This window comes from Podarcis erhardii (genome assembly GCF_964252035.2).
Source record: "Podarcis erhardii genome assembly, chromosome: 1".
In the NCBI taxonomy this organism is placed as follows: Eukaryota; Metazoa; Chordata; class Lepidosauria; order Squamata; family Lacertidae; genus Podarcis; species Podarcis erhardii.
In genome coordinates, this window is record NC_138497.1 from 62,028,866 (window position 1) to 62,047,633 (window position 18,768).

At 38.4% G+C, this 18,768-nt stretch overlaps 1 protein-coding gene across 8 annotated transcripts in view; it reads left to right on the forward strand.

The window, feature by feature from the left end:
- ANO5 (anoctamin 5) overlaps positions 1-18,768 on the forward strand; it is a 69,159-nt gene that overhangs the window by 17,505 nt on the left and 32,886 nt on the right. For 2 of the 8 annotated variants that reach the window (XM_081834665.1, XM_081834666.1), the window contains exons 2-5: positions 8,838-8,908; positions 11,639-11,686; positions 15,161-15,205; positions 17,712-17,825. In XM_081834665.1, coding sequence (XP_081690791.1) covers positions 8,838-8,908; positions 11,639-11,686; positions 15,161-15,205; positions 17,712-17,825 — 278 coding nt within the window. The remainder of the gene's footprint in view (positions 1-8,837; positions 8,909-11,638; positions 11,687-15,160; positions 15,206-17,711; positions 17,826-18,768) is intronic. The other 6 variants (XM_081834668.1, XM_081834669.1, XM_081834667.1 and 3 more) reach the window with 5 other exon arrangements.

Consider the following 18,768-nt stretch of genomic DNA (forward strand, 5'->3'; position numbering starts at 1 on the left):
CGACCTGTATACCTTTAACCAGCTGGTCTCTTCTAATCATGTTAAGGAAAACCTCCAGTACCGATATAAACAATAGAGGGGAAATTGGGCATCCCTGTCGTGTCCCTTTCTCTATTGGAATTTCATCCATAACCATACCATTTACAATAAGTTTGGCCTTTTGCTCAGAATAAATTGCACTTATACCATTTTCAAAGTTCTTGCCTACCCCCATTCCTTGGAGATTCCTCTTCATAAAGCTCCAACAAATATTGTCAAAGGCTTTCTCTGCATCGACAAAAATCAAAACAGCTTTTCTATTTATGTCAGTTTCCAAAAGTTCTAGAATATCTATAATATTCCTCACATTGTCTGACAAATGCCTGCCTGGTAGAAAGCCTGTTTGGTCCCTGTGAATCTCCTCTAACAGCACTTTTTTGAATCTTTTTGCTAGAATGTCTGCAAAAATTTTATAATCCACGTTCAAAAGTGATATAGGGCGGTAATTCTTGACTTGATGTTTCTCAGTTTCTGTCTTTGGTATAAGTGAGATGAATGCTTCCTTCCACGATTCGGGAGCCTTTTTCCCCTCCAAAATTTGATTGCAAACTTCTTTCAATGGTTGTATTAACCAATCCTTCAATACTTTATAATATCTCGCAGTTAATCCATCTGGTCCTGGTGATTTTCCCAGCTTCATATCCTGGATGGCACTCTCTATTTCTTGATCTGTAATTTTCTCGTTTAAACTCCTTCTGTTGTTTTCAGAGATTTTTGATAGTCCGTATTTTCCAATAAATTCTTCTATCTCCTGTTCATTTTTTGGCCCTTGTTTGTATAATTTCTTAAAGAAACTTTGAAAACAATTACTTATCTCATTTGGTTTATTAATAGACTTCCCATCTACTTCGAGTGATGTCACTGTATTCAATTTTTGTCTCTTTTTCAGTTGCCAAGCCAGTAGCTTCCCACATTTATCTGCAGATTCAAAAGTCTTTTGTCTCATTTGTTTAATTTTCCATTCTATTTCCTGGTTCGTCAATTCCATATATTGTGTTTGATAGAATTTTATTTCTCTTAATATCTCCTGGGATTTAGGCTTAGATCTCAATTTCTTCTCCCCTTCTTTTATTAGATTCCAAATTTTCTCTTTCTTCTCATTCTGCTTTTTCCTCTTTATTGAATTCTGTTGTATTAGGAAGCCACGCATCACGGCTTTACTTGCGTCCCAAATGATTCTTTTTTCTGTGTCTGATCTCAAATTGATCTCGAAGTAGTCTTTAAGTGTTTCTTGGGCCTTTTTGCAAATTTCCCCATCTCCAAAGAGAGTGTCATTCATTCTCCATCTAAAGGTTCCAGCTGTTGTCAGTTTCATTTCCATCTTGACAGCATTATGGTCAGAGCAGGTCTTTGGGCAGATTTCTGTTTTTTTAACCTTTGATGCCAGATTACTAGAAATCCATATTTGATCAATTCTAGTCCATGTCATTTTTGCTTCAGAGAAGAAAGTCCCCTCCCTTTCCAGAGGGTTCCTAGTTCTCCAAATATCGATCAGATCCATAGTGTCAGTCAGGTCAAAAAAAGTCTTTGGTAGTCTTCCGTCATTAGATATTGTTTGTCTTTGGGCCTTATCCATGTTTGTAGAGACGACTCCATTCATGTCACCCATCATTATAATTTTAAAGTCCAAAAAGTCCATTAAAGTCTCATGCAACTTCTTGAAGAATTCAGCCTTCCCCTCATTTGGTGCATAAACTCCAACAATCAATATTTTTTCTCCATAAATTTGGATTTCCACTGCCAGGTATCTTCCTTGGTCATCCTTAAAGATCAATTTTGGTTCAAATTTTTCCTTGACATAAATCACAACTCCTCTTTTCTTGACTCTATCTGATGATATAAATTCTTGTCCTAATCTCTTGTTTGTTAAAAGTTTTCTATGTATCCTGGCAATGTGAGTTTCTTGTAAACAGATTACGTCTAGATGTTCCTTCTTTAATAAATGAAATACTTGGCCCCTTTTTCGAGGGTGGTTCAAGCCATTGCAGTTCCAGCTGAAGAGTTGCAGAGACATTTTGGTTACTGGGTAGACCTTCCACCGACTGCACCAAGTTGTTGTTCCTCCTCGGTCGGTGCTCGGTTCAGTCCAAATGATAGATTTGAGATGTCCGGTACTTCCTCCTCGCTGACAGTTCCTTTCTGAAGATCCTCTTGATTTCTTTCCAAAAAGAACTCTTTATCCTGGTTTGTTTTTATTTTAATTTTCTTCCCTTTGTAGCTAAAGGACAGCCCTTGTGGAAATTCCCACCTAAATGGGATGTTATTCTTCTTAAGTAGATCAACTAGTTCTTTAAATTGAGATCTAACCTCCAAAAAGTATTTAGGAATATCCTTGAAGATTTGAATCTGAGAATTTTTAATGACCAAGGCCTTCTGGAAATGTAGGTTCAATATTTTGTCTCTTTGTTCCTTTGATCCTAAGGTAATTAAACAATCTCTTGGCTTCTTCCCTTGCTTCCTGCCAATCCGAAAGGCTGAAGTTATCATAAATTCATCTTCCTCTCCATCTAGCTCATCATTCCAGAAGTCTTGAAATTTGTCTGTAAGGAATTCCCCGAGCTTGTCCTCTTCCTCTTCTGGAACCAGTCTTAATTTCAGATTCTTACTTTTCCTTTCCAGTTCTAGTAGGGCTAATGCTGAATCATGTTCATGTACTTTTTTTACAATAGGCGCAAACTTTCCTTTGGTTTCTTCGGCAGTGGACCTAGCACTCTCAGCTATTCTCCTTGTTTCCGTAGATTCTTGAACCAAACGGTTTATAGAATCTGTGTTAGATGAAATTGTTGTTGTATTCAGGTCTAGTCTTGTTGTCAACTCCGTCAATTTCTTTGAGTTCTCTGTAGACTGTTTAGTGAGTTCTGCAGATTGCTTGGTAAGTACTTCTAGTGACTGATTTATTTTAAGCAGGGCCTGTGTCATTGACTCCATTGATGCTGCTGTTATTTTTTCTTGTGCAGCTGCTGCTCCTGATAAGGAGCCTCTTTTTTGAGCTTGTTTTTGAGCCTGCTTTGTTTTACTTCTTGTTGAAATCTCTTCTGGCGGGTTGCTCATAACTCAAGGTCATTCACACAGGAAAGTTGCAAGTGGAAAATCCCACTGGATACTCCGTAATGTAACTAAAGCCCTCTAGAGGAGGAAATTGTAACCGTCCAAAGGCACCCAGAACAAAGAAACAGAAAGTCCAAAGGCAAAAGTCCCATTAAAAGTCTTTAGTTTGTAGCACTTTACTGTTAAAATTGTAATCCACCAAAGTCCCAAGTATGTTTCAAAATAAGTCTTATTTTGTAGCCGCTGTCCTTTGACAGCTCACTTGACAGTTCCTTTTTTCAGGCGATCGCTGCTCCGGCAGCCTGGCCAGAAGTATCAGCAGCAGAGGTTTTTTATTCCTTATCCCTTTCTTTTGCAGGTTAAATTAATTCTGTTTCCTCCCCCCCTTCTCCTGCACAACAGGGGGGAGACCCTTTCGATGTCTGGTTTAATAAGAGTTAAAAGGAAAGTCCATTTAAACACAGCTTAGTCTTTTCATTGCTCCGTTAATCATGCAGTTCCGGGAGGCTGACTTCCTTAATTTTGCCTTCCCGTTTTCAGCCAAATCTTCTAAATTTTTTAAGTCCCGTCTTACTTTTGCAGTCTTACTCACGGGTATTGTTGTTGCCAATCGTTGATTTCAGAAAGGAATCGGCGCTCTCCGTTAATGGCGACGCGGCTTCACTCCGTAAGCTGGGTAGCGATCCTCAGCACCGCGCTCACCCCGATGCCGCTCCGGAGCCTTTAAAAAGGCTCTTTCACGATGCCGGGGGGGCGCAAAGGTGCCCACCGAATCTCCTTGCTCACAGGCTTCAGCGCCTGTGATTTTAGGGGTCCCCCGCTTGCCGTAGCGGGTAAGACCCGAACTTACGGAGCAGTCCTGCCTCGGAGCTTGAGGCTAGGACCGCCATCAAACGCTGGCGCCGACCGGAAGCCAACTTATTCCATTCCTTTAGGAAAGTCTGGTCCTGAATTTCCCCTGTTAGTCTCGCCATCTCTCTTGCCACTCTTCTTTAGTTGGTATTTCTCTTGTTTCCATCTTTGGGCTAATAGTATCCTTGCTGCAGTTATCACATAAAAACATTTTTTAATCATTCTTATGAATTTCTGTATCCACCATACCCAACAGAAGGGCTTCTGGTTTTTTAACAAATGTGTATTTCAGCATTTTTTTTATCTCATTATAAATCATTTCCTAGAAGTCCTTCACTTTCTTGCATTCTCACCACATATGGTAAAAGGTACCCGTTTTTTCTTTACATTTCCAACATTTATTATCTGTTTTATACATTTTAGCTAATTTCGCTGGTGTTATATACCACCATTTTGTTTATTTTAAAGTAGCTTGCATATATCAACAATTTTGAAACACACAAACAAAATAAATTGTGCAGAGGAAGAGGCATCAGCAAAAATCACCTCCCCTCTTCTTGCATTAGTGGATACCTCTGTTGCTTCAGCAGTGCTTCTGTGTGCACAAGATTCCACACAGTATGTTGAACTAGGAGAGGATATTAAGAGATTTGCTCTGAATCAGGATGTTGAAAACCAAATGAGGAACAGGAACAAATATCAAGCAAAGAGATACAGTGACTAAATCAGAAATTGGAGAAACAGAGGGCACTTAAACCATATCCACATGACAGAACTTCTGCTGGGATGATCTATTTGAAAGCCTCTCACCTCATGTTTTGGCCTGAGGAAAGACTTTAATTATGCAAGTCTTTGTCACTAACAAGGGGAACCAAAGTACAAACCAAACCAAAGTTGGGTTCAAATGTGGCTCAGCAAACAACTTTTCATTCTAAAGAAGGATGTGGTTATTTCCACAAAGAAACAAGTTTTACATGATTTATTTATTTCTTCTGTCCTTCAGGGTAGTAGTAGTGTCATGGAATTCCATGGCTTATTTGTGTGTCTTGAGGTAGATTCACACCATACCTCTAGAGCACATGACTTCCCTGAAGAATCTTGGGAACTGTGGTTTCCCCTTTACAGAGCTACAACTTTCAGTGCTCTTAACAAACTACAATTTCCGTGATCCTTTGGGGGAAGCCATATGCTTTAAATGAATGTTGAATTCACTTTACATGTATGGTATGGATCTGCCCTGGTTTAGCATTGTGAGAATGAGCCTTTGCAAACCTGAGTCATGCATGAACTTCCTTCCCTCTCCTCTGGAGTGGCCTACAAGGAGGAGAGTGTAAAATCCCACTTCTGGTTTAGATTAACCATAGTTTTATTCTGTTGTCTGAACCCTAACTGTAATCTTGAGGATAGTATGGTTATACAAAACAAGCCAATTTCATAAACTGTGGCTTGTTTCATTTCATCATTGTTGAAATTAACTACCATTGTCCAGGTTTGAGTGAGACAGAAATCTACAATCAATTCAAAATGGAAACAGAAGCTTCTGAACACTTCTCTGTAGCTATGAGAGAGGAGAGGTACGGTAGTACCTAGGTTGTTGAACTTAATCTGTTCCAGGAGTCTTCCGATTGGCTGCAGGAGCTTCCTGCACTCAATTAGAAGCTGCAGAAGTCGTGACAGACATTCGGCTTCCAAAAAACATTCACAAACTGGAACACTCACTTCCGGTTTTGCAGAGTTCGCGATCTGATTTGTTCAGGAGCCAAGCCATTTGACAACCAAGGTACCACTGTACTCAGATTTGTCCAGTTTAGAGTGTTCATTACACTCAAAGGCAGGGAAGTCTGTAGGTACAGAACAACATGTTCAGAGCAACAGAATGATACAAGTCTCTTGGTAGAGCTGGTTTGAATCAGATTTATTATGTGTCCTCTCCAGGCAGTTTTAATTCCTTTGCCACAAAGTAGATTTCATTCTGCTTTAGAAACACAAATCATTTCTTTAAAGATTTGTTCTGCAACAGATATTGCACAATGGAAACTCAATTCCTTTGTGCTATGTCTGTTCCTTGCGTTTTGACATTGCATAGGCACCTTTGCTGTACACTTTTCGGTTCCTGCTTAAAACATTTTTGTTCAGGCAAGCCTATCCAGACATGTTGACATGTTTAATACATTTTACTTTAATTTTATTTATTTAAAAATGTTTTTAATTGTATTAAACTGTTTTTGTTGATAATTACAATATTTCTTGAAAACCACATAGAGGTTTCACTATAGCCAAGTGAAATGTAAAGTTTATTAAATAAAGTGAGTGTGTGCTAGAGAAAGTGCTTGCTGGTTAGTGTATGTACCTCAATATGTTTCAAACACATTTCAAAGGAAATTTAATTCAGTTTTCCCCTCCTTTCTATCTAATGAGATGTAGTTGTAAGTCAAGAAGATAATAAGTTTCTTCTTTAGCCAAATTTTTTTTTTTTTAGTGTTTCACAGACTGACTTCACAGAATTGCCTTCCATATAAATGGGCTTAAGACAAAAGCCTAAGCATGAGTTCACACATTCATATTTGGTAGTCGGTGACAGAAGCATCAAGTATAGGTTGCATGTGAGAATTAGGATGAGTTCCATGTGATGGTACTTCAAAGGCAGTTTACACAATAAGTCAACAAGGTATGCTAATAACATTGCATGTTCAACATACAATGTTCAATTTACATATACTACTAGATTCATGAATGCAAGCTCAGCATAGTGGAATACAAAAATCCAAAGCTGCCATTCTAGGCACGCTTGGGGGCGGGATTATGGTGAAATCATTTGGGCTCATAAATGAATGGTCTATGATCCAAAGCTGTTTGGACTCTCCACTGTGCACATAAAGCTCTTCTTTATGTAAAATTTATGGAAATTTTCAAGTCATGAAAAACAACCAGTTTTGCATCAGGAGGAAGTTCCAAAGAACAGGTCTGAGTTTCTCCATTGATTTCAGTGCAAATAGAAATAGTTCAACTGAACAGGAAACTCCTAGTAGGTGGGGGACTTGATGCATATTTTAAAGCTTTCATGACCATACGAAATAGGTAAATTGTGGTCGGTGTTTCATACTGGAATGCAAGAAGTTAACTGAATACCAGACATAGATGTTTCAGTTGTTTACTTTCTCACTGGCAAGCAGTTAAATGAACAGCAGCAAGGTATAAGGTTATAAAATATTCTCATGTATATTATCTGTAATGGGATAAGGGGTTGCTTGTGCGTAAGCGCAGAACCGCTCCAAGCTGAGTAGTTGGCTAAAAACTTTCCCTAGCCGGACAGCCCCTACTTCGTGGCTGTCTTAATCACTGGCAGAATCCGTCAGTGGGCGTTTCCTGAATTTCTTCCAACATAAAAGCTCCTTGACAGTGAGTCTCCGCCTAGATTCCCTGCGCGAAAGCTTTCTGCGCAGGGTGGGTGTCCCAAGGGGAGGTCCTGAGCTCTCTCCACTGGTCTCGCTGGAAGCGTCCCTGAGCCTTCCCTCCGACGCCCCCTCCTCCTCTCCTTCCTCAGCGGAAGCTCTCCCTCGCTCCCTGCTGGTTCCCTCTCCAGCATCTGTGAGCCTTGCCACCACCCTAGGCTCCGATGGCAGTTCCCTGACAATTATCACTTTTGAAAGATTATTTACCTCATGTAAATTATATAATCTGATATCAGGGCATCAACTGGCACCATTAAAAACCATTTGTTAGACATTGTATGCTTGCAGGTAAAATAAACAGCTCTTATTGAGCTCAGGACAAAGTGTGAACAGAGAAAAGCCCATTTACAAGAAAGTTCTTCATGTGAATTCCTGCATTGCTGTTAGTTATTAGGATGCATGTTGTTCTGTGGCTTTTCTTCATGTAGTGATTCAGAGGTAGAAACTCTATGTAGGGTAAAAGTGTGGCCAAAATACAGGATAATCTTTGCTTGAAGGTTCATACTTCTTTCAGTGTACTAAAGACAAGATCCCATTGCTTGGAGAAGCACAAAAAAAGTATTCTTCATTGATTCTTTAACAATGAAAGGCCGGAAATGGCTACAGAACAAGCACAACAATGTATTTAGAGATGGTTGACATGTTAGTCTGTTGCAGCAAAAACAGCAAAAAAAAAAAATTGTGGCACCTCAAAGACTGACCCATTTATTATGGCATAAACTTTCGTGGATTATGTGGAGTGTCGAACAGAGTTGCTGGTACACATAGGTGCCAACTCTGTAGGGCTGAGGTGCCTGCAGCCCCCCTCCCGCAGTGCCTTTTGGGATGGGGCTGAGCTCCCCCCATCTTGAAGGGATGGAGGAGACCAAGCCCTTCCTCGCCCACCTTCCCCCGCCCTCTCCCCCACTCCCCTACCTTTGTCCTAACTTTTGCCTCAATTCAGTATGTTTGCACAGATGTGACGAAGGGCTGTGCCTTTAGCAGAACACATGCTTTATGTGTGGAAGGTCCCTGACATCTCCAGGCAGGGGTGGAGAGCCATCACAAATCAGCTAGTAGAAGGCAGCTTCCTATGATGTGAAACACGCTTGTCCTCCCTTTGCTATACATGATGCACTACTTATTGTGCATCCTGCCTCTCAGGATATGTGCATCCTGCCTCTCAGGATGTAGCTACTAAAATATGAAATCAATATCCCAGAATTGCAAGCATGGCTACACTGCCAGAATTGTCTGTGTTGTTATGTGACTGCCAAGGGCACCTATTGGTTAGTACATGTGAACAGAAAGAGTAAGCCTCATTAAACTCAGATAGTCTTAGCTCTGAGTAAACATATTTAAGATTGGGCTGTAAATATTTCTTTTAACTTCAAACATGAATTATTATTATTATTTAGGGAAGCATACATTTGAGGTAAATGTGACTTTTATTCCTGTATTCTTTAGGAGAAGAAAGCAATGGACCTTTATTTGAAAATTTATCAAACACAGATTCAGAACTGCCTTGCAACTCTGAGGTAAGGTTTAACTGTGGGCACAGTTCATTTTATAAAATGTGATTTTTGATACTGAAAGGGAAGTAATGCTGTGGGTAAGTGAAAACCTCATTAGATTGCCAGTAATCTCTCAGGGAAGGCATACACCTTAATATTTAGAAATTGGCTTTTAAGGAATCAATTATAGAATTCTCAGGGGAAATCGGAAGACAAAAAGAGTGGAATGCAGGGCCTTGCCAGTCTACAGAAGACAAGCAAAATGGAGCCAGGAAAGTTTGTCCACCCTAAATTCCATTGCGCAGCAGAATTGTGCAAGTGCCCCCTAATCTAGGAAACTGCATATAGAAGCCTGGTTACATGTGTGAATTGGTTAGATGATTAAGCTGATGAATGCTACATGAAATCAAATAATGTTATGTGATTTAGATATGAGAAAGCCATCTATGCCTTGTGTTTGTATTCCCATATGATATAATAATAAAAGTATTAATTCACAGTTTTCATCATAGTTAATGCTGTCCATTTCTTTGCATAGCTGGAAGAATAGTCTAACCTAGTTCAAGGCAGCTTCCTATATCTTAATGTGAAGTGTTTTTTTAACAACCCAACTCAAACTGTATTTATTTTATATATATTTAGCGCTTTATTTATTTATATTACTTTAGGCTGATTATTAGAAAGTCTTGATTTGATATTGGTAGCCCACTTGTTGTATACTTTGGATACTTTATGTACTTGCTCTTGTAAATATATATTCTCTTCATTACTTTAGTGAAATTGTTCAGGTTGCGAATCGCATACCTAGCATGAGTTTAATGCGTTTAAACACGTGTATTTGAGGGCATATACCGGTACTATGTGGGAAGAACAATCCTTTATTCCCATACACCAGGAGAAGAGCTGTGCTTTCACTACACTGGTACAACATCTGCCATATTCTAGACTCACCATCCCAGAAAAACACTCTGCTCCAAAATAGAGTAACAGCAACCACCACACCCCATCGTCCATGGCAGTGGAGTGAGGCAATGGTGTGGATTTGAGGTTGAGGTTGCAGAGATGCCCCCATGTTAACCAGATGTAGGAGGAGTCAATCTCTGTTCTCTCACAAAATACTCACCTGCCAGATATAATGATGTCACAGCATCTTCCAGTGTGTGAACCACCGTTGAACAAGCACGAAGAGGCCAGTGTATGTATCCCTGCACATAGAAGTTTATTTTCCTTTGTACCATAAACTGTGCACAGGTACTGTTTATTTTTAAACATAATAGCCACATATTGACAGCAATAATGCCCAATGCCATAGGGCATAGAGCTGGAAAATGAGATGCAAGTTCAAGACCCACTGTAGAGGAATGGGGAAGGCAATATGATTTTGCTCACTTTTGCAATTATATTTCAAGGCAAATGTATTTTTTGCTTTATTGGGTAAAGCCTGTGCGTAAATCTGATACTAAAATTGTATTTTTTGGCTTCCGGTTGCAAAGCAAATGTAAATTCAGTAGCTGCATCGAGGCTACACATATTTATGATAAATATGGTAGCTTAATAATAAAAGGGCAGATATTTGCAACTTCAATTAAGTTTTTTCAGCATTTTAAATTCTGATTTCTTTACAATAATTTACATGCAATGCATAGTATACAAGATGAGTTATGGATAAGCCATTACCAAAATGTTTTATGAGTATGCATTTTGAGTAATATTTATTGTGATGAATGTTAGTCTAAAATTAGTTCTGCTTGGCTGCCATACTTTCACATAATAAATACCTTATCCACTTTGCTTGCTGCAACAGTTACTGTCCAATATATTCTGTTGTACATCTTTATCTAATTTAAATACAAAGGTGATCACTTCTTTGAATTTTTGTGCTAGATGCTCAGTGACAAACTTGAATCCAGTTTAATTTGTGGATGAATATCACCATCTGGCTTTTATTGTCTAATACTGTAACTTACTCATGCACTCATATGCACTGGACTGAAATTAACCTAGAAAAATTTGCACATCTTGTTTCAAATTCCCTACCTGTATTTGAAACTAACGCATCAAACATTTGTCTTTATATATCTTTATGCATCACCACTATACACCCTGCTCGACTGCCAGTTTAAACTCATGTTTTGAGATCACTGTTGGAAAACCTTATCCTAAGCATTTGTTATTACATAAAACATTAGATCATTTTTCATACCAAATTTACTCGCTTCTTGAGGTATACAGCAAACTTCTAATTTACATAGTAAATTTGATTGCATTCAAGAGACCGCTAGATTATAGAAATTTCCAAAAGCTTTTAGTGACCAACAGGAAATTTATTATGATAAAAATGTAAAGAAAGCTTCCTTTCCCCATCATTTCCAAATGTGAAATAAAACTCTTATCAAAACCATAGCCTTTTTCTATTTTTATTTTTTTACAGCAGAATAACCAAAAGATTATTAGATAGAAACTTTTATTCCTGTTCGCAAACAGGAAGATAATAACCATGTAAAACATAAATTACTGTGGTTTAAGTTTCCTCACTTTATTTCCTCACAGGAAATAAAGCTGACTGGTGGCTATGGCAGTCTATTGTTTCCTTCAGAATTAAACTGGAAATTACTCACTGCAGCTTTAAAAACACATACAAACCCTGCAAGGCTTCATGGTTACTGCTGGGTTTTTTGTTTTTTGTTTTAAGCACCCTGCAGCTTTTGCATCCACACTAATCCCATTATATTTTTCTCATGATGCCACTGGCAGGGCCTAAGTACCACTGAGACTACATTACTCATCTCTGATCTTCAAGGGGTAAGCAGCAATCAGTGGCAGTGGTTATGCATCCCTGCATGAATAGTGTTGTCTCTTACTGTATGTCAAAATGCAACAACAGCAAAAAAAATATTTTCCAGTTTTCTTAAGATATTTTGGATATCCCTTCAACAATCTGTGCAATAGACTCTCCAGAACAGTGTGGAAGGTAAAATGGGAGACTGCATGAGAAATCAGCAACAATGATCCCCCTTTCTCTTATATTAGTAGACACCTCTAGTAGAACAGAAGCCATTCTGCAAATGCAGTGGTGACCCTTGATTTTCTTCCTTTGAGTTACAGTATCAAGATTTCAGAAATAAGGGTAATGTCTGTTTCTGGAATGACACTTTAGAATAAGCGATTACCCTTTAGATATGGAGTCTCTGTCCATCCAAAAATTAAAGAATCTTTAATTGCCTAGTATTCTCAGTTTGCTGGCATTCATTTCAATCGTTAAAATGGACAGTGGTATCAAGGACAGAGAGTACACCAAATATAAAGTGACAAATTGCATAAAATTTCCACACAATGTTGAAAACTGGAAAGTTTTTTTAAAAAAATTTCTTGGGTTTGCTGTGGAATGAGTTGCTATTATGTGTTTGGATCTTTTCTGCTGTTTTAACAGGACTTTGGGTTTATTTTCTACCACCTTGCTCATTCATCTGTCAGTGGGAGTCTGCATGCCCCTTCTGAATAAATGGACTTTCAACACCCCCTCGCCTTGTACTGAAGCAAGCATAAATGTTGGGTAGTGGGGAGTCCCTAATGGATCAGTTTGAAAAATGAAGTCCAAGAAAGTGTAATGCTTTGCTTTATTAATTACTGTAACAATATGCAGCTAGTGAAAGCAGGATAAAAATGGTATCTGTTAACATTCTTAACATGGTGTCTTGCTTTTAATCCAATGAATTTTGAATGGAGTTCAGGCAGTCTGCCTTTCAGGTACACCTAGATATCCTTAGCTTCATGGACGAAATTATATGAGGTAGCCGCTGACTTCTTACTATCATTGTGTATTGGTGTTACCAATACTGGTGTTACTTTTCTATTTATTTATCTATCCGGTTTGTGGTGCCCGATGGATGGATCTTTATCATTATTTACTGTACTGCTCCTTGTATTCTGAGCCAAGAGAAAGTTATAACTCTGGATTTACATTTATTTATTTGATGTGCTTAAGTGAAGTAGGCCTATCTTAGTTTTTTTTCTTACCTAATAACTTCTATGAATGTTTGTCTTTTTTATGGTTTTAATCAGTGCTTTTTTCCCTAGTGGGATGCTGGGGTACGCATACCCCTAAACATTTTATGAATCTAAGTTTGGCCTCATTGAGGGGCAGTATTTCAATATGTATAGGAAAATGAGAGTACCCCTAAACTGTTTTTTTTTTTAAAAAAAAACAAAACAAAACCCCACAGGTTTTAATTAATATGTTATATAATATTTTGTACAATTAAGCAATATAAAGTTTGTAATTGTGAAATATAACTCCAACACAATGTGTTGTGAATTTAAAGATCTGAAAAATATCACTGTGACTTTTTACTGCTTTTTATGACCATATATTCTTCCTTGGTATTTCTGGTCAGTTGATCGCTCACACTTCCATCCCAGAATCATGTTAGCAGACTTCGGTGATATCTTTGTTATCTTACAATACAGTGCATATGCATCATGAACATCATCTCCTTTTTGTGCACCGATTTTATTTCTGAAGTGATTTGTTGTACTGTACATGTGCAGATTGCCAAACTGTGGTTTGTGGACCCTAGTGCTCCATGAGCTTTATCTAGGTGATCCACAGCATGTCTGCATCAAACACTCATATTTATTTTTAATTGTCTTTTATTGCTTCTTTTTTATGTATTTTATTGTATTACAATTTGAAATTTATGGCATGCAACCTGTAATGCAATAAAATACATGATAAGAAATAAATGAAGCAATTAAAAAGCAATTAAAAATCATCCAGCATCTAGCACAGTGCATCACGATTGCTACAACAGGCAGAAAAATCAATAAATGGTCTGCCAAGACTTCAGTAATTTTTAAGTTGTCCACAGGGGAAAGGGTTTGGGAACCAGTGGCATATGCAGCAAATAATTATTACAGTATTCATCTGATATAATAAATGTATAAGCAAGTATTATTAAAAAAAGAAACACCAAGAACTCTTCTGTTAATATAATTTGGTGGTGGAGGCTGTAACCAAAATTTGCTTTTCTTAGCTATGTTACTGGTGGCTGACCTCTTATTTGTTTTGGAGTTAGCAGCTACCTTTAGGGAATGAAGTGCTAAAAGCTTGTACACAACCTACTTATCTGTTAGGGTACAGACAACTTGGATCTTGCTTTGACTTTTTAAATAAGAGGGCACTGAAACTGGTTTTAATCATATTGTGGTAAAAGCCTCAGGACAGAAATAAAATGTGAGGCTTTTATCTGTTCTTAGCTTTATGAACTGGAGGGCATATCCATTCTTCCAATTTTGCTTTGGAGCAAAGCATGGGAAACTGCCTCAGAGAAAACTCTCGCCCCTGCATGGAATGGCTCCTTTTCCTTCGAAAAATACTTCTGATAGCAATAACTGCAGTGCCCACTACATAGCTCTGAAAGTTCTCCTTTACTGCTATGTGGACAGAAAGGGATGTGGGTGGCACTATGGTCTAAACCACTGAGCCTCTTGGGCTTGCCAGTCAGAAGGTCAGCAGTTCAAATCCCTACGATGGGGTGAATACCCGTTGCTCTATCCCAGCTTCTGCCAAGCTAGTAGTTTGAAAGCATGCCAGTGAAAATAGATAAATAGGTACCACTGCGGTGGGAAGGTAAATGGCGTTTCCATGTGCTCTAGTTTTCATCAAGGTGTTCCGTTGTGTCAGGAATGGTTTAGTCATGCTGGCCACATGACCTGGAAAGCTGTCTGTGGACAAACACCTGCTCCCTCGGCCTGAAAGCGAGATGAGCACCACAACCCCATAGTCGTCTTTGACTGGACTTAACCATCCAGGGGTCCTTTACCTTTTTTCATCACGTATATTTCAGTGTGGACACATAAATGCAACTTGGGAAGTCTGCAGGTATAGCTATAGCTTCCTGGCATCAAATTACCTTGATTGTAAACTTCCAGCTCTTGCAATAACAGGAATTGAATGCAAAATGCTCAGTCTGTATTTGTCCATGGGTGTCTCTTGGAGCACATTGTTTTCTTGTTGTGAATGTGTCATAGAGAATTTAAGAACCAGATCTCCAAAAATGATATCTTGAATGCATGATATACGTATTAGAACTTAAGGTCTATGTAAGCATATATTGTCTTTGAAATAAGTATTCTTTATTATGGCAGGTTTTATTACTGCAGCCATAACTTTCTGATCTGGAAAAATGAGTCTTGTTCCTGACTTTACGCAATTGTAGATTTAGGTTTTTTAAAAAATAGTGTGGTGACATGCGAATTCCCTGTTGGTTGTTCCAGAAGGCTGGAAGGAGATACAATCTGTTCCTGAAGCGACGTCTCAGGGTAAACCATAGAGAGCTGATACTGCTAATAGCTTGGATGGCTGCAGTGATAACAAGCTTCACTATGTGATGTCTCTGGTTAATTGGGAATTAAATTTGTAGCCTCAATAGTCTTTAAATAAAGAATAGTTGTTTGCATAATATAAACAAGAACAGAATTTAGACCAGAAAACCCCCCAATAATGATCAGTGATTTTTAGCTTGTTTCTTAAAACAAAACAAACCCACAGCCACCCTAACATAATTTCATGTTAAACTTGATGACAGCATCAAACTCTGCCTACATGACTGCAAACCTTATCCAATTATTTGACAATTGGACATTATATGATATTTAATTTCTGATGGGGTTGCTTCAGCATTGAAAAACGTTGTATTAGGGCGAACTTGATATTACTAGAGACTCATTCTAATCATTGCAAGGTACTGAGTACCAACTGCAAGGTAATGAATACAAACCTAAATGTAGATTAAATTAAGCTCTGTTTTGCATGCATATGTTGGGAGAAACTGCAATTGCTGTATTGTACCAAATTTCCTTCAAACACCCAACCACCATGCATTAGATGAACATTTGCATAGCAGCTGTTGTGATTTATGAGTCTGCTTTCCGCACAGAAATAAAGTGCTCAGGGATATCCCATAAGATAAAATGGAACAAAAAGCACAATTAAGAGTCAGTTCAACAGTGTGATAAAAGCAACATATGACATTGTAGCAAAATTATGAAAAGGTGCAAATGACACTTGAAACTCTGTCTCTCACACACACCCAAAATTCAGCTAGCAGAATAAATAATAATATGGGCTTCGTAGTGGAATGAAAATGAAGAGCTACCTTTCATAATTGTGAGAATGAATAAAACCAGTGCTGCAAAGCATTTGGCATTGCATATAGCCTAAATTTCTATATACGGTTGCTGTTGCTACTACTGATGGCACCAAGTCTAGTGGAATTCAGAAAGGTAAACTTAGGATTTTATTGTTTGTTGCATTTGTTCTCCACCTATCCATAAAAAATTACAAAGGCAGATAGCACTAAAGTCCACAAAATCAATTGGCTTGACTGCACACACCATAAACAATAGTACAGTAAAATCAGATAAGAAATCCAAACAGCGGAAGCCAGTTAAAAACATAATTCAGTTTAAAACACAGAGCAGCCCAGAAGAATGACTCAGAAGGCCAATGTCTGGTTAAATAAAAATATTTTTTTGCCTGCCTGCAATGCCATCCGAGGTCCCTACTGAAGTTTAGCCTAACTCATAAGGGACTTGACATGGTGCAAAAAAAAAAAAAAATCACAAATTTACTCTGGTAATGAGATAGCTTTAAGAAGGCCTTGCAGTAAAGGAAGCCTCTAGCTTAAGGCACCCACTGCTGTCCAGGGTGTATAATCGCCAATTTCTCGCCAAATGTTTCCCCTCACTATTTCCTTGCGCAGTAAATTTGGGAAGGGCAGGGAGACACAGTAATGGAGGGTTGGCAATAGAAGGCAAGGAGTTTTCCTTGACTTGGTCTTTCCAAGTTTTGTTGGAGAATTCATGGGCAAGCCCTGAGACTTCACTAATGAAATTCAGAATAGTCAAGCTAATTATGCAGCAAATCAGAAGGAAACTTACTTTACAGCTATGTGATTAATAGTAATTGTCTAAGTGCATAAAATAAAATTAAAACTAGCTGAAAAAGACACCGCTCCCAGATTTATGGAGTCTTTATGGAAGCAAGTACCTCTATAACATTACTTATGTACCAAATTTGTTCCCACATTTGTTACTGCAGAATCCAAAGTCAACTAGATTTTGTTGCTAAGCGTCTGTTGCCTTCTTAAATATTTATTTAAAAAACAATGACAGATTTTCTTTACTTTCAGCACCACTGCTGTGCTTCCTGCTTCCTTGCAAGTGTGTTGTTTTAACAGCAGTTATTATTTTACAGTACAAAACTATGCTAGGACTAAAATAACATTTTCAGTGTTTGCAGTTGCTTCTAAAAGCAGACATTTAGACAAAATGTAAAAAGAATTTAAAGATTGTTGTCTTTTGTCATTGTATGTTGCATTTAACACGTCTGATGTATGGCAGGTGAATAACATTTATGTGCAATGGGCTTCAGATGTTCTTTTTCATATATTTCATTCAGTCAAATGTGTGACTTGAAAACATCTGTGATGTATGGGAGTGTGTGAACTTGTTCATGCATGGAGAGGGGTCAGTAGTGTGAGTGACTGTCTGGAAATTAGTGATTAATAGAAGAGGGCAAATGCGAGGAAATGTAAAGGGGAAGTGTGTGTGCGCGTGTGCGCGCGTGTGCATACACACACACACACACACACACACACTCTACATCCATAAATTATGAAGCATTTCCCTCAAGTTATTTCATAAATCTCATACTTCTTTTGGAAATAGGAGACTGAGTGCTTGAAACAAACTGGAAGATGTGTGGTTTTCTGCCATGTTTATAAGCAGCCACAAATATTAATAGTGTACATTATATTCTATATAGATTGATAAACGCCATCAAAGCAAGGACTCTGTTTTCTTCAGGGATGGTGTCCGGCGAATAGACTTCGTACTTGCATATGTAGATGATCCAAAAATAGAAGGAGAAAAAAAAGTGGTAAGTTTCTTTTATGACATTTTCTGAAGGAGCAACTTAGGAAACAAATGGTTGCTTCCTGTTTTTGCTTCTTGTATGATCAGAAAATACCAGCTCCAAGCAATTTACTGAGGCATGATGTAGTTCTGTCTGAATTTCTGTTCTAAGTTGGCATCTACTTCTTCAGAAGTGTCAGGATGCCATTCTAAGTGTTGCATTCTTCACTGTTAATGATTCTGCTCTATATATTTAATATTATCTGTGTAAAGTTCTGTTAATGCCTGTATATATCTTCTAAATAATCATAATATAGCTTTTAAAGTATAGATGTGCTGAGTGGTGCCAGTTGAGCTGCAGCAATCGTGTGGTTATCCTAAAAGAAAGGGTGAGGAGCAGCAGCTTCTTTGATGACGATAGCACCATTTTGACTGCAGGTCTGAGCACTATTTCGTGTAATTGGACAGTTCATAGAATCATAGTTTGTGTTGCCCTTCAAATATTCAGTGAAACAACAACAGACATAGGGAATGACTCAAGATTAAGATTGTTTGCAGTTCTTCCTGATGTTGGAGATTGCAGTCATGTCAAGCACATGTGCTTCCCTTAATTGTATGAAATTAGCAAACTGGTCCTTCATTGCACAAATGGGAATGCTGTAGTGTTCTTGGTCTATCCCTCATTCCCTTGCTGGTAGAAAAGTCTCTGGGAGGGATTCAACTGATGAATCCTATCAGCAGAAGCTCTGTGCAAGGACATCCACTCCCTTTTCCGTGTGCCCCCTGAAATTGGTTCTGGGGGATTTTGGGAGAAACACTGAAACAGCATGTGTGGGGAGAAGAGGGGGAATTGTTTTGTTTGGCAAGCCAAAATGCTTGACCTGGCAGAAGGATTGCCTCACTGCAATGTTGGATTCCTCTCTCAATGTAGGAGAGGAATGTATGCTTAGACACTGACTTTTTGCAAG